Here is a 15,716-nt window from a genome sequence, read left to right as displayed (position 1 = left end):
TGTTGTGTGTGTATGCACACACACAACCATAAGGTAGGGATAGAAATATGTGTATATAGAACGTAGGGAGAGGCAAAAAGCTCGCTTGTGCTTTGATTATAAACACTGTCTCTTTAAATCGCTCGTGCGTTTTCAGCGTACAGATTTACATTTTATACACGATGTTTAAAAATATCTCATGAATAAAATATAATTTACATATGTTTCCCCTCAAGAAAATTAATGATTTTTCTCAACTGTAGTGTGTGTGTAAGAAAATATTATTTCTTGCAGCTATTTTTCATTAATAAAAATATTTGTCAGAATATTTTAATATGATATAATTTACAATGTGTATTGATTTATGAAATATATATTTATAATTAAATATGATTCAATATAATTTTAATATTATTTTTAATATAATTTTATACACTAAAAGAAAATATTGTTAACTTGATAAGACCTTTCAACAATAAATTACTATTTTGTTAATTGAACATATATATTAGTATTTAAGTCAAATATACATTTTGTTATATTTAATTTAAATATTTTTATATTTAATTAACAAAATAATATTTAGTTGAAAGGTTTTATCAAGTTAACCAATTTTTTTATTGTATAATATTTTAATAATTCGAGCTGATATTTAATTTATATTTTTTTATTTTCCAAATTGATTATATGTATAGATTTATGAAACAAAATATTTTCTCTATAAATATAATATTTTAATCTTCTTCCATTTTCAATATTTTAATCTTGTAATTTATTTTACAAAATTATTTAAACAAGTGAATCCATAATTTGGAACGATGTAATTTTGCGATCGGAAATTTGCAATTCTGTTTTTCGCATCGCATCGTAACAGAACGAATTGCATGCCGAGCGCGATGTCATTTTAATTGAGAGATACCGAACGCTTAGCTATCTCGAATGTGCACAACCTGCAAGCCCTATTCGATTATCTCCTACAAACCGCGGAGACAAGTCCGAGGATGCTCGATAACCGCGTGCCGAGAGCTAATCGATCGTACAACATTCATCTGACACGAGTGCCATGATCTTTACATCTTTCGAGCGCGAAGTTTAATGGCATATAAATTGGCAATTGCAATTAATACCGTTCCGGGAAATACGAGGATGATATATTTGCGATAAAAAATAAATGGCGCAGATGCGTTTAAAAATTTAATTATACAAAAATATGCACAGGATTTGACATAGATTTATATTATTTTCCCAAGCGATCGACTGGAATTAAATTAAATTTCCTATAAATCTCATGCTTAATTTAACGAATATTATCAGCATATTAAATATATTTTTTCTAGATCAAATACACATTGAAAAGAAAAATTTATAAACTTGACTAAATGTTTTAACTAAATGTTATTTTATTAATTAAACATATAAAACTATTTAAATTAAATATAACATATTAAATCTAATAAAACATATGACTTAAATATTAATATATATTCAATTAAAAAAATAGTAATTTAGTTGAAAGATTTAGTCAAGTTAACAAGTTTATTTTTCAGTGCAAAGTCATAAATTGACTTGAATGATTATGTCTATATCATTAATGAAACACACTGGATTATAAATATATCTTTTTGAGTAAAATTCAATAAAATAATTCAAAATATGTCTACGTTTAAAGAAACATTAGATAATAATCTTAATTGAATAAAAAAATATATATTTTTTTAAATATTGTCTGTAGGTATTTTAGATTTTTAAAAATTCGTTTTATTAAATTTTCGAGGAAAAAAAGATGGAATATATTTATAATAGTTGACGGTAATATATTCAAATATTCGAAAGATGAAAGACGTAAAGTTTACATAATTACCCGTAGCTTTTAATTATCGTTAAAAGTTTGAACATTTAGGTAATTAAAAGGCAGAAAAATGAGCGAAAAATCTGGCAACACATTAAGAGGACGCAGTTATGTAAATTGCGTTTATGTTCGCTATGTCGGGAACCCTTCAATTATTGAGAACGCGCGCAAGAAATGAGGACATCGCAGGTGGATGATAATTAATTAACCGCTTCCCCTCATTACCCCAGCGGTTCTTGACCGCGCAATATCCGTTAAAGCTGAAGCAAGTATTTCAATAATATTATGCCAATTATCTACCTCGAGCCAATGTGCAATGATTTTGAAAAATTAAAAAAAATTGATCGCGTAAAATAATAACTTTATATAATAGAAATAGGTTTTTTTTTATTTATGCACTAATGTAATGAACACTTTTTTTTTAATCTACGCAATTGAATAATTTTATATGTTAAATATTAATAACCCTAATAATCATATCATAATATTGTTGTATATTATACATGTACGGGGATTAGATTTTCATCAACAATATTCCACGATAATTAATACATGAGAATGTTTCGACACGCAAATGGTATATGGTAATCTTTCATCTATTATTAAATTCAACTTTATCACGATGCATGTGATGTGTCTCGTGAAAACTTTGCGATAAATTATATAGAAATTTATGCAATTATATACATAAGTTCCCGTATTCATCAATTATGAAAATCAATTATGTTAATTAATTTTAATTAACACATTTTTAGTTCACACTTGATATAAATGCGAATGTTTTGTATAATTCATAAAACGAATATTGCTGAAAAATACAACTTATACTTTTCCTCTTCTAACGGGAAAAAGAAAAAAAATCGTGAGAGAAAATGAAGAATAAATAAGTAATTGTAAAAATACATCATTGACATGTTAAAATAAACATGTCCTTTCTATAATCGAGTACAATATCGATACGATTTTTTGAATAAAATATTTTTGAAATAAAAAGGTAAGTACGTATTTCTCCATATCCTTTAATGCGAATATAATTTATTTTTGCACACAAAACGCGCATATTATAGAATTGAATAACATAACATTTTCCACTATCCTGGTCGATGATATAATTTGTATAATTTTGGATATCGAAATAATTGAAGCTGAATGATACAACAATATAATATTTTATTTGAGAATAATAAATTCGACGAATTAATTTTATTTCACGGAAGATAAACTAACCTGATTCTAAAAATGTGTTCATTGTTCTAAAAGTAATATTAATTGTGTGAAGCATACTCGATTGCATATTCTAAGTTACAATGCCACGTTGGAAAAAGCCAATTTAACGTATTGATAACGTTTATCTCGAGTATCGTTGATTATCTGAATTGTGTGGAAATACGAAGGGGAAATAGACATGTGGCGATAAAATGTCATTTCCAGTTTTTTTCTAATTTAACTTGTATTGTAATAAAATTTAATTAAATTGCACAAAACACGACTAGAGTACTATCTGAAGTCATAATAAGTGATGTGTGTAAATGTGAATTGTATGACATAATAATTTTTAATATTTGGCTAAAATATAAATTTGAATTTTTTTCTTTTTTCTGATTCCATAGAAAATTCTGTCTCGAAAGAAGGGCTCAAATATTATGTATCCATGAATACGTAACTATTCATTTATGCATTGAACGATATATGATACATATTAAATGATATTACGCGGTAAGGAAAATGTTCAGTTATTCATTAAAAATTTAATCTCAAGCAAGAAAAAATAAATGTTGTTAATGAAAATGTTGACATAAACAGAGATAATTAGATAAACATAAATTAGACATAAATTTTTTTGAACACAGTAAAACATTCTGGATTTTTTTTAATAAGTAAGTAAAGTACAATGTAAACACGTGTGATAGTTAATATTACATATGTGCAATAGTTAATATCACGTATATTAGAAATGAATATAAACAAGTAAATATATAAAGAGAAAACATGGAAACAAAAAGCGGAAATTCTTGTACAGAAATCACACGAAATGAGAAATACACTTATATAATCGAAAAGAAAGGAAGGATTCAAATATTTAGACTCTTCTATCCCACTATCACAGTTTAGAAGAATAGTAGAATCTCGATACTTTAAATTATAAATGGACGTGACACTAATGTAAGTTATTAAAGATTTGTATAGAAAACCATGCAAAGAAAAAAAATAAAAGTAACGCATAATTGAACATGAATAATTAAAATTATTAATATAAATAATTGATGACTTTACACAGTATAAATAATAAATTATGCTGCTTATATACGTATAACTGTTTCTGTTCGTTTCAATTATTAATGTAATAACTAATACTAATAATTTATATTTAATGATTATGTTATTTCTAACATCCATAAAGTGTAGGTATAATTAATCGATTACTCATTTATGTCAGTCCAAATATAAATAATATAAATAAATAAATAACGAATTGAATTACTCCATAAATCGATCGGGATTCTACGCATTTATATATAGAGCTAGTGTCAATGAAAGAGGAAGGATACGAAAGTCGAGATACGAAAGATGGTGGCAAACAATGAAAATATATGTGTATTTACATGTTGCTTGAGCAAAGATTCACCTCGAGATCCATGGTGGTGTGCCGCGATGACGGGGTGCCGTATTGGCCGTGTGGTGGCGGCAAATGATGCGGGTGCAGAGGGTGCAGCTGCTGGGCCGCGTTGAACTGTTGATGATGAAGGGACGGTTGATGATCGCCGCCGAGGGTGTGCCTCCTAGGCTCGTCCCTCGAGCGGCCACCGCCGGAGGAACCCCGGCTGCCCGAGCCTCCGCCGGCGCCGACACCAACCCCCAAGACGCCACCGCCGCCGACGCTGCCGCCACCGCCACCACTTCCAGCCCTTCTGCCAGGTGTGAGCTCGTTCGAGCCGGGTTCAACCTCCCCCCTGACGGATCCACCTGAATAATCGGAAAGATATTTTTCGTCAGCGATGTATCGCGTTACGTATTCATTTATCCGCGAAAGAAGGATTACGAAATCTCGCGGGGCTATTTCGAAATTCTCGTCACCGGTGAAAAATCGAGGTAAATAGCCTGCCGACCTATTTGGCAGAAAGTAGCCGCGACAAAGCGTGTATAACCGAGAATAACGCGTTCGCGGAAGCGGCCGGAAATAGTGACACGTGCGTATGTACGTGCATGTATATTGCAGGGCGTGTTCTTGTTTCGTTGTCGCTCATCGCGGATGAGAAAAACGAGGAGGAGCAAGAGATTGCGCGTTAAATATAATAGTATCTGCGGCTACGCCCGAAATAGTCAGGAATCCGAGATAGACATCTCCGTTATATCTTGTTCAAAACTCATATTTATTTTGCTGGTTATTTTTACATGCCTTTTATTTTTTTATTATGATTTTTTTTACGAATTTTCGTTGTTTTTTAATCTTTGAGTATATGGATTTATTTGTTGCGTGTGGATTATTTTGAAAAAAAGATACCAGAGAGACATACATGCATGTATATATATATATATATACGTTGAACTCGCATAATTACACAGGTCATTGTCACGAACACAGGTCATTGTCACGGACACGACTGTCCTCGAGTGAGCAGAACGTATATAGGTACGTGTGCGCGCAAGATAGATTCACTTCCGTATTACAAAAGCGTCGCGCTCTGCCCTGTTTACCCGTCTTGCTCTCGACTTAATGAAATACAAACTCGCTGATGAATACCGGCGGCCGTTTCCTCTCTCAACGAATATATATATATGTATATACTTCCCCGGGTCACAATCAATCTCGGGGAGTAGCCACGTGGAGCTTAACGACGCCGAAAGTTTCGGCGCGGAATCTCCGAGAGCTTCGGGAGAGAGAGAGAGCAAAATGGGTCAGAATATGGCGAACCGATGACAAGAGAACCATTGTCCAATTAATGACGAGATTCGAATTCCGTCCAAGCTGCATACATGCGCCGATTCGATCGTCATGGTAGAGCCATACCACGCGTAGGTGGCCAGACGTCGCGCATTTCGGTGTTGCTCCGAAATGGTGTCGTTCCGCTTAAACGTCAAATTGCTATCTGGCGAATGTATAAGTCGTAAAGCGTTATATGTCGTATCGCTCGATTTATTCGGGCATTCTCGTAAGGGCGAAAAGATTTTTATTTATTTTTCAATTACAAGAAGATTTTAATCGCGCGAATTTTACCGCCGAAGGATCTGCTGAAAAACCTGCCGAGCAGGTGTGAAAGTTCTTTGGCCCCGAACAAGGTTTCCCAACGATCCGAGTTTCCGTGATGTGTCATTTCATTACGCGATAAATGACGAATTCGAAGCCGAGAGCAAATGTGTGCACAGTTGACTATGTGTACTTCTTCTTGTCAACATAGTACGTAATTTCGGGACCGAGAGAATTCGCGGGAGGAGTGTAGAAGTTTAAAGCGAAGGCGAGTTTAAATTCTATAATTGAATTCGCGTAAATTGAAATATATTATATAATCATGACTGTAAGTATATTACAAGTTACGTCAAAATGGACGGGATTAAAATTTTATATTTAATTTGCCGTGATTCATATATGATTGTGAGGAAAGTTAATTTTATTTTACGAATAGAATTCGCGTCATTATTATATTTACTGTGTAATATAAAATATGAGGCGATGGTGGGATAGTCTCTCATTGATCGTTAAGGTAACTTGGTAAATAGTAAGCCGTATACATACGCGAAAATTAGCTGCAAGTAATATCGAAACTACGTGCGTATTCTCTATTTTGCGACAATAAGCCGCACAAGTTTCAACAATAAAGGAGTTTATGCATCCTGGTGCGACACTTGTAATTGGCAACGTGAGTAAACTATACTCTAAACTCTGGCGAACCGCTTTGAAATTTTCAACAAGCACCTAATACGAAAACGCAAAACATATAATTTCGTAATAGCATAAGCCGATTATCGTCGAGAGAAAAGATCGCTTGATTTTGCTTTGAGCCTAAGATATAATCCGAGATATATTTTTTCAAACTTTTTAAATTGAAAAAAATGACCATTTTAATAAATATATTTATTTTATTTCAGCTTGCAAAAAAAATATTTGAGTAAATTCAATTAATCAAGTACTTATGTTCATTTTTTCTTCTCGCGGCTTGTCTCATATTTTGTCACTTTGTTTAACGATATAATATTATCCGGCACGTGTTCGGTATCAGTGCTTATTAAAGTGTCATCCGTCAATCTGATCGACGTCCCTCTAAAACGAGGGTGCAAATAAATTCCCTCGATAAACTGCGAAAAATTATAATTTGAGAAACGTGAACGTTCTGGGAAGAACTATCAAAGAAAAATCACGTAACCAGTAGAGATATACGAAAAATAATTGCATTCATTTATTTTAATTAATTAATAATCTCAATATTTTTTTCAAATAAACCTGTGTAACTTTATCTATACGAATGAATTTTTATTGAATTTTTACATCTAAAATTCTGCAATATCTTCAAATTGACAGAATATAACATTTTATAGTGAGTATTAATTAATGGTCAATGATCAATGATTAATCTATCACTGGCCATAGTTGACATAATTGGCTTTTTATGAATTTGAATTGTCTTGATTGGAATAAGTAGGCTAAATTACAGTAATTGCTCTCATACACTACATGTTTCGTAGAAGACAGAAAGAAAGGAGAAAAAAGATATCAATAATATTTTAAAAATCTCGAAAATTTTAGAATAGTGAATTAAAAAAAGAAAATTAATTTTAAAATACTAATTACTTCAGTAATCATATTACAATAAACAACATTCATCGACACCAATTTCTTTCTTTAATTCCCTGTAAATTCCTTAATAAGATTTAATTGCACAGATAGTAATATGAAAAATTGGGAAAAGACTGATAAATGCACTGACCTATCTTGATGCATTTTCACTACGAATAAATGATCTGCCAAAGAACTTACCAATGAAATTCTATCTGTATATTAATTTCAATTTACACTTTATCTGTGAAACAATATCGATAATTTAATAAATCTTCCACGAAATTACGTGCACTCGCGTCACTTTCTATATACTATACACACTGTAGGTAAACTCTAGACACGTCGAAGGCGGTATACGTTATATACAACGTCGGGAAGAGTACTGGCAACGATGACGGTATCCTCGTACGCGTTTATTTTCAGAAACCGAGCGTGCGCGCTCGTCGAGAAATCTAATCTAACGCTCGGAAATTCGATAATCCGTAGCGCAGATAAGATTTTCTACATACGTATATATATGTAGGTACAATAGGCATACATGTTCAGCTGCCTCTCTCGTATCCTGATTTCTCTCAAACGTGCGTATAAAACGGAACACAATACGATGTCTAAGTTGTTTTCGATAAAACAAAGAAAATAATGAAAAACAGGAGTACAAATATGTAATAACAATTTTAATCGAGCGAGAAATTTTTATATTTTTTTTTTTTAATCGTTCGACCTGGCTACTTTTGAATTATTATTCATATTTATTAATGTAGTTGCGTCGCGCATTTATCTAGATAGCCGAAAGGCAAGACGAGAGCGATATAGAGAATCAAGTGCCTTTAATAAGGACCAATAAACGTTAGTTACGTCATTAAACTCGAAGATGTTGTTGGAGATTATTTCATGCGCGGCTGCAGAAACGATCGATTTGTAAAGTTATATATATATAAATGGCAAATATAATTACGATATGCTAATACCGTTGCAAACTGCGTCGGTTATTTTCCCCCTGTGTATTCATCCGAATCATGTCTTTTCCGGTTGTGAATACTCGAGGAAAATTAATTTACTTGCCAACGGCAGAACTTCATTATTTCTTGATCCTCTTTTAGGACAAGTAATTTCAGAAAAATTCGAGTACGTAAAAAGCCAAGTTTCATTAATTCAATTATAAATAAATAAGACTTCTCTATAATATATAGATATTTAAACAATTTGAAGATAATTTATTACATTTTTAAAGTTAAAATTATGAAATTTTTTTGAACAAGACTTTAATTTAACATGTCTATATTAAAAATTAATATATGTGCACGAAGAAATGTACCTGTAATTTTAAAACATTTCAATCTCTTAATTTGACGTTTAACATACATTTTAATTTGATATTCATTTATAATTAGGTATATGAATTATTTATACAGTTGTCTATTAACACAAGTGATTATATCAGTGTCAGCTGCCTCTCTGAGATAGCATTGTTCTCTTAAATTAAGAGTGAAGTTATAACGAAGATAAATATCTTTTTTTTTTTATACGAGCATCTCGTGTGAATCCTAAAAATATTTCGATGAAGACATATTTTATACGCGGTCGTTATAATTAATGTATAATCACGATAAGATCGAATCGCGAGCTTATCGTGACGACCTTACTTACGATGGTATACTGTCGACAAGATACTTAGGTTCTACGACCTCGTTTCTATCCACTGCGTGCCCCGAGCGCGAAAATAGATCAAATCGATATACCAATGAGAAGAAAATACACATCTGGGAGCGATGATTGAGGCGAGTGTAATGTAAACTTTATATTTCCCTGTACCTTATACGCTATATTTTTAGTAAACCAATGAGCGCACAAATCAAGAAATTAATTCCTGATTGAATAATTATTCAAAATGAATATCGTCTACGTTATCGCTCTAAAAATAAACATACTCGCCATTTTTTCTGCATATAATATTTTATTTTCTCTCTTGATAATGTGATGTTGAAGAAGAGAAGTTTTATTTTTCCTAAGCAAAACGGGAATTAAACGTAGTCACGCATTTAAAGAGCAAATTTCGTTCAAATAACTTCTAACATTTGAATACAGGAATACGAATACAGGAGAGAGAAAATACGATTGTATAAATAGATCGTTCTCGGTTTGGAATTCGCTGACATTAACAATTGTCGCGACATAGGAACGAGGAGGCCATAAATTAGGATTATGAATCGTATCAATTACGGCATTCCGATGTGGCTTAACGAAGCAGGGAATGAATTCCTAGATGACCGCTTACCGCAGAACCATGTGATTAAGATTGCATTATGCATGTGCAAAAGGCGATCGATTTCAATTGCCGGATCTGCTTATACCGAAGCTAATGTCACGTGAAGCGCTTTTAGTTCCCTGACCTCCGTTTACCATCTGTTGCTCTGTGTTTTTGCATAATATCTCGCATGACATGACCAGAAGCGCGGCACATTTTGCGAGAAAGGCGTTTTCACGCGTATAAAAATACATATTACGTTTGAGAAAACCAACAAAGAAATATGTCTTTAATACATTTTTTAATTACCCTCGTTATTTTTACATTCGTTCGTGATTAATTACGATGCGCGTTTAAAGTCGCCAAATGATTAGGAATTCGATGTTAACTAGATGATAAATGGCTCCTAATTGATCTGGTTTCTCGAACTGCAATCATTGAAATCATTTAATTGATTCCTCGTCTTTCGTATACAACACCAGCTATAAAATTTATATTTCAAATTAAGAACAATTTTTAATTGCGATCAGCAGTAAGTTAAGAAATAAGAAACAGCAGCTATATTAAGAAACTTTAATCGATTTGTTTCTTTATATAATTAGATATTCAGAAATAAATGTTATTACTCAGTTAACAGTAATTAGAATATTACCGATTATAATTTGTTAATTAAATTAAGTTGTATGTCTTAATTTTTTTATCACGATGCAAAATATTTTCTTTTTCTTTGAAGACCAGTCTAAAAGGATTCATCTCCGGCTTTGATATATAAGAGAACGAGTTATTTTGTATAAAAGCCTGTATATATAGACAGACAAAAGGAAGATTTAATTAATCGATTTTGGTTATCGAAACCGGTTATAAATCGATCTAGAAGTTTCATTGGCGTTCGGAGCCAGCAATTAGAGATTGCATCGACGGGGAATCGTCGATGCATTTTTGCCTCGGCGAACGTAATAGAGATGAATACCAAACCCGAGCACGAGAAGATCCCGCGGTTCGATGATTCGTATAACAGGGAGGTACGCGGTCATCGGATTTTAACTCTGTTGCATCGCGCTCGTTTCTGCGGAAACGTGACCGTGAACAGAGAGAGAATGAATTCGTGAAAACGGAACGAGTCACGAGCGCGCGCGATATATCGAAGATGGAAATCTCTATGAGAAGGCAAGGCAGATGAAAGCGAAAAAAATGCTGCGGGCTCTAATAACGATAATGAGTCATTATGATATAGGAAATCGTGACCGTATAGATACAGGCGTCACGTATTAATCTTGCTGACGAAAACAAGACCGAGTCTTGCGTAAAAAGCTGTCGTCGACGGAAATTGGTGACGACGTGTCACGAACGTTGAACGTGAAATTAGGAATAAATGAATAACCACTTTTCAGCAATAATTTCTTTCTTTAGATTTTTTAAAAAATTCTTTTTTTTTTAAATGTTTTATGAAAAATTCCTCCAAATATAACAAAGAATAAAAAATGTAAGATTAAAAATTATATTAATATTTTGCGCGTCTCGATATATGTATATAATGACTTTTAATAGTATAAAATTGCAGATTCACACATTTTAATAATATATGTCTTCTCATGTATGATACGGTATATAAACGTGTTAAATATTTGATATATGATATTCGGATGATTTTCTTGGCATTGATATTCGATATTCAAAAGCGGTGATGACAATCGTATTCCATGTCACTCACCATGAAAAAAGCCAAGATTAGATTAATTTTTCTAAAATAGTACGTACTCGATATCAATTTGATAGCTTGTGTAGACTTATTTATTATGTTTAATTATTATTATACTAAAATATTTGTGTGCAAAGACGTGCTTTACGCTAGAAAAGAAATATTGACAAGTATATGAAATTACCGAATACTGGTATATAACGAGCTAACGAGTTATGACTCATGTCAGAATATACGAAGCGTCGTCCCTCCATGTTCCGTCTAATCTAACTTGCAATTTCGTTGAGAAATAGTGTGAGCGATGGTGTGATAAAATCGATTTGGAAACCGGATGGGTTTTTCTCTCGCGGGAGGATGTGCAGAACGGAAAAGAGAATATATAATAGTTTTGTAATTCAATCGTTTTCCATTTTTTTTGTGTCCGGAAATGTGCAACGCAATATGATTTTGCCTGTTTTAGAGACAACAGGATACAAACGTCCGCAAAAGTTTCAATATATCATACTTTTACATCGCTTGTGCGGCCTTAATTACAGGTATAATAAAATGTACAGCAATCTAGTGTACGAATAAGACTCTCTATATATATATACTCGTCGATACTGCCCTATATAAAGAAATTTACAAAAAAAATTGTTCCAATTTTATACAGAGTTATCTATTTTTATTTTTCAAATATATATTTGAATTTTTGTATCGTAAAAGCTAATTTTAATGCAAATATCGTGTATTGGATTTTATGAATTTGAATGTGCAAATCGACAAGCGATAACGCGATACGACAAGTTATAACTTATTGTTAGTTAACGTAAATGTATAGATGTATATTTTGTTTATTACTTTTATGCACCATATGACACTACGAACGAAAGCGTAACTAGTATATTTTACAAAAAACTGTAAAATACAAGCTATACATATATAATGCTTTGAGTATCAAAATGGAATTTTGAAATAGCCTTCTCTTTAATCAAAATACGAACCTGCATTACTCTATATTATAATATTTTTGGTATAAAATCAAAATTGTCAAGTGATATGTTATTTTATAACATTATGAATATTATTATTAAAAATGATATTTTCCAATTTCGGAATAATTTGATTTATGACTATAAGATAATATAAGATAATATAAGAATTATCAAAATATTTATTATAAGATAATATAAGATAATATAAGATAATATAAGAATTATCAAAAGAATTTTACAAAATATTATAGATATGTATTCCAATATATAAATTTTTTCTGTTTTTACTGTCTCTTACTGCACATTTAATAATTATTCTACACTAAAAATACAAAAGTATTTTAATCTTTTAAAACTGGATGAATATTGCAGTGACTTCCTATTTTCGAATTAGATTTTTCTAAAAATTTAATACGCCAAAGTGATATTTTAAAAAAAAAGTAGAAAGAAATTGAATATAGTTAATATAATTGTTTCATTGTCCCGAAAGTACAGAGTGCAAAAATTATACAGCTAAAGAACAAAAAACAGAGAATTGCACAATTAAAGAATCTAAAATTTAATTAAAATTTTTCTCTTTCTCTCTTCCTTTTTTTCGTATATAGAAAGTCTAGCCCATTTGTCCGACATTCATCATACCACAGAATGTGGGCCACTTCAGTTTGAACAGACGGCGTTTTGCTTGCGAGATCGAGGTGTTCATAAATTCAGCGGATGTGTTCGCATCCCTTTGTCGGTTCTCTGGCGGAAAAGTTTTGTCTGTCCATGGCCAAAGCGAAATTACTGACACCATGGGACAATAGTTTTTCGGCGACTCTCGGGCAGGGCGCGCTTATCGATTATTGTCGGCCAAAAATACGCGCGAAAGTACGCTTCTGTATCGCATCTCTCTTTCTCTTTCGACACTCGACAGCCAGTTTTGAGTATCATGTCTCGGAAATAAAATATATACGCGCGCATCTCTCTTTTTCTCTCTCCATTTTTTCTCCTCGAGCGAGACGTATTGAGTTTTAATGATGGATAGCGAAAAAAATGCAAAAATGCTTGACAGAAAGATGCTGGGAGTCATACATTTGGCGTTATAAATATACTTCTGTAATGTGCTCTTAAGTTATGTTTAGATTTGAATTAAATGCCTCACAAACCATAATGTAAGATTTGGATTGACATATAAGTCTCGCATTTTTTTATAGAATAAGGTAATTTTAAGTAATATTTTTTACATTCCGTTGTGGTTTCTCGTCCCTCAAATTATTATACAACTATAATTTTAAATAAAATAATTTCTGAAATTATATTTATTTTAATAAAAACTAAATTCAGTATAATTGAATGCTAATAATTAATTGTTAGCATTGCAGCTGCCATAGTGTGATGCATCTTATGTTAAAATATTAAACTTGACATTCTGTCGTGTACATGTATATTATTAATAAAAAAATTATTTGAAGCAATAAAAATATTTTCGCTTTGCACTATAATTAATAAAGAAGAAAAAGAAATTTAATATAACTCGATAGGGAACACGAGAAATGGCGTGAAAAATATTCATTGCATAATTCGCTGAAAATGCTTCGGGAAATATTCGTCGCGTTTTGTTGGGGTGAGGTCGACGAACTCGCAGTGTCTAGTACATAATGTGTCTCGACGTGTAATCGCCGATTGGCTGAAAATATCTCAAGTTAAACGTAATAATTCATTCAGAAACCGCGACTCTTCCGGCTGCGACAGGAACAATCACATTCTCCTCTTACATTGATTAAGCTGTCTGTTAAATTTCCATATTCCATCGGCAAATTTATCAATTTCGGGAATTAAAAAAATAATGCGATATCCAGATCGATAACTTTAGCAAATATTTGAAATTTGATTCAATTTCAGACTCGTGAGGTAGATATCGAATTCGCAGAAAAATCACAATTTTAAAATATCTCCGTTTCAAAATTTCCATATTGTATTTAAAATTTATGATTTTTTTGCGATATATTTTAATTTTTTTTATGTCAATAATATATACTTATATCTACAATTCGTACAGAAAAAATATACATTTAATTATCTTCTCTCATTTCAATGGAAATATATTGCACTAGCAATTTTTATGTCAGTTACTTTTAACGAGAAATTAATTGGTGAAAAATGGTTTTATAAGCTACCTGAGACGTTTCGTGAAGATCAATGAAACATGCCCTTGCGTGCTCGATAAATCAACAGTTTCATACACTGTTGCGTCGGTGAGCTCGCGAAAGACTTGCACTCTCAAATCGCAAGGCTTCTTTGAGCACAAGTTCATCGAACGAAAGAGTTAAAAGCGTGGCGCGCGTTAATTCCCCTTAATTGTTCGAGTCAGTAACGTCAGACGACTATCACTCGTAGTCGACGACACACTCTTTTCAAATAAGCAGATGGACAAACAAGTCCTCTTTCTCTCTATTCTCAAGATAATTATACCGTCTCGACAATTAAATTGCATAGAATTTATAATTTCAAGCACGATAGGATCTATTGGAAGAGATACATAGAATTTCAAAGATAACCGAGCGACAAAAGTTTACTGGAAAATTATTCAGAGATTTTCGTTCGGTTCTAAAATCACTGATACCATTTTCGATTCGTACGACGTTTGAAGTAATGGCGCGCAAATCAAGATGCTTTGATGCAGAAAGGGGGAAAATCGAGGGAGATTCGACACGAGGGTGGCAAATGGAGGACGAGAACCTTCAGTAAACGAAAACGTGGTGCGAGTCTATATTGGAACGATGCATTCGTTATTCCCTTAATTCCACCTCTTCCGTATCGATTATATACCATCGTCGTTGAATGCCATCACGGTGTATGCGTATACATATTCGTGCATATTATACAGGGTGTTCTCCAATAATGGAACACAGTCGTACACTGTATCTTGTAACTGGAATGCCGCTTAACTTTTTTCTTTCATCACCAAAATGCAGAGCAGTCATTTTACGTAGCTTTTTCAAAGTTTAAAATTTTGTAAAGCTTTTTTAAGTTTTTTTTCTTTCAAAGTTGACCTCTATCACACCGTAGACTAAAAGAGATATCAAATACAAAAATGTTAGTGCCCGTACACTGACGCAAAATAACAGTACAGTGGAACACAGCACTTTAGCCGTGTACGATTGTGTCGTTAGTTGGCAAGCATTGAGTCGTTGTTGGAAAACACCCATGTTAGTATA

At 32.3% G+C, this 15,716-nt stretch overlaps 1 protein-coding gene and 1 long non-coding RNA gene across 23 annotated transcripts in view; one reads left to right on the top strand and one right to left on the bottom strand.

Annotated features, from left to right (window-relative positions):
• LOC114946612 (uncharacterized) overlaps nucleotides 1-15,716 on the top strand; it is a 110,244-nt gene that overhangs the window by 714 nt on the left and 93,814 nt on the right. The gene's annotated exons all lie outside the window — the stretch shown is intronic.
• LOC114946604 (uncharacterized) overlaps nucleotides 1-15,716 on the bottom strand; it is a 190,512-nt gene that overhangs the window by 81,271 nt on the left and 93,525 nt on the right. For all 22 annotated transcript variants that reach the window (XM_085489841.1, XM_085489860.1, XM_085489854.1 and 19 more), the window contains exon 4: nucleotides 4,455-4,792. In XM_085489841.1, the coding sequence (XP_085345967.1) occupies nucleotides 4,455-4,792 (338 nt within the window). The remainder of the gene's footprint in view (nucleotides 1-4,454; nucleotides 4,793-15,716) is intronic.

This window comes from Nylanderia fulva, unplaced genomic scaffold (genome assembly GCF_048542155.1).
Source record: "Nylanderia fulva isolate GAGA-0341 unplaced genomic scaffold, ASM4854215v1 Scaffold9, whole genome shotgun sequence".
NCBI lineage: Eukaryota > Metazoa > Arthropoda > Insecta > Hymenoptera > Formicidae > Nylanderia > Nylanderia fulva.
Note: the sequence above shows the minus strand (reverse complement) of the source record. Positions and strands in the feature narration are given on the sequence as shown.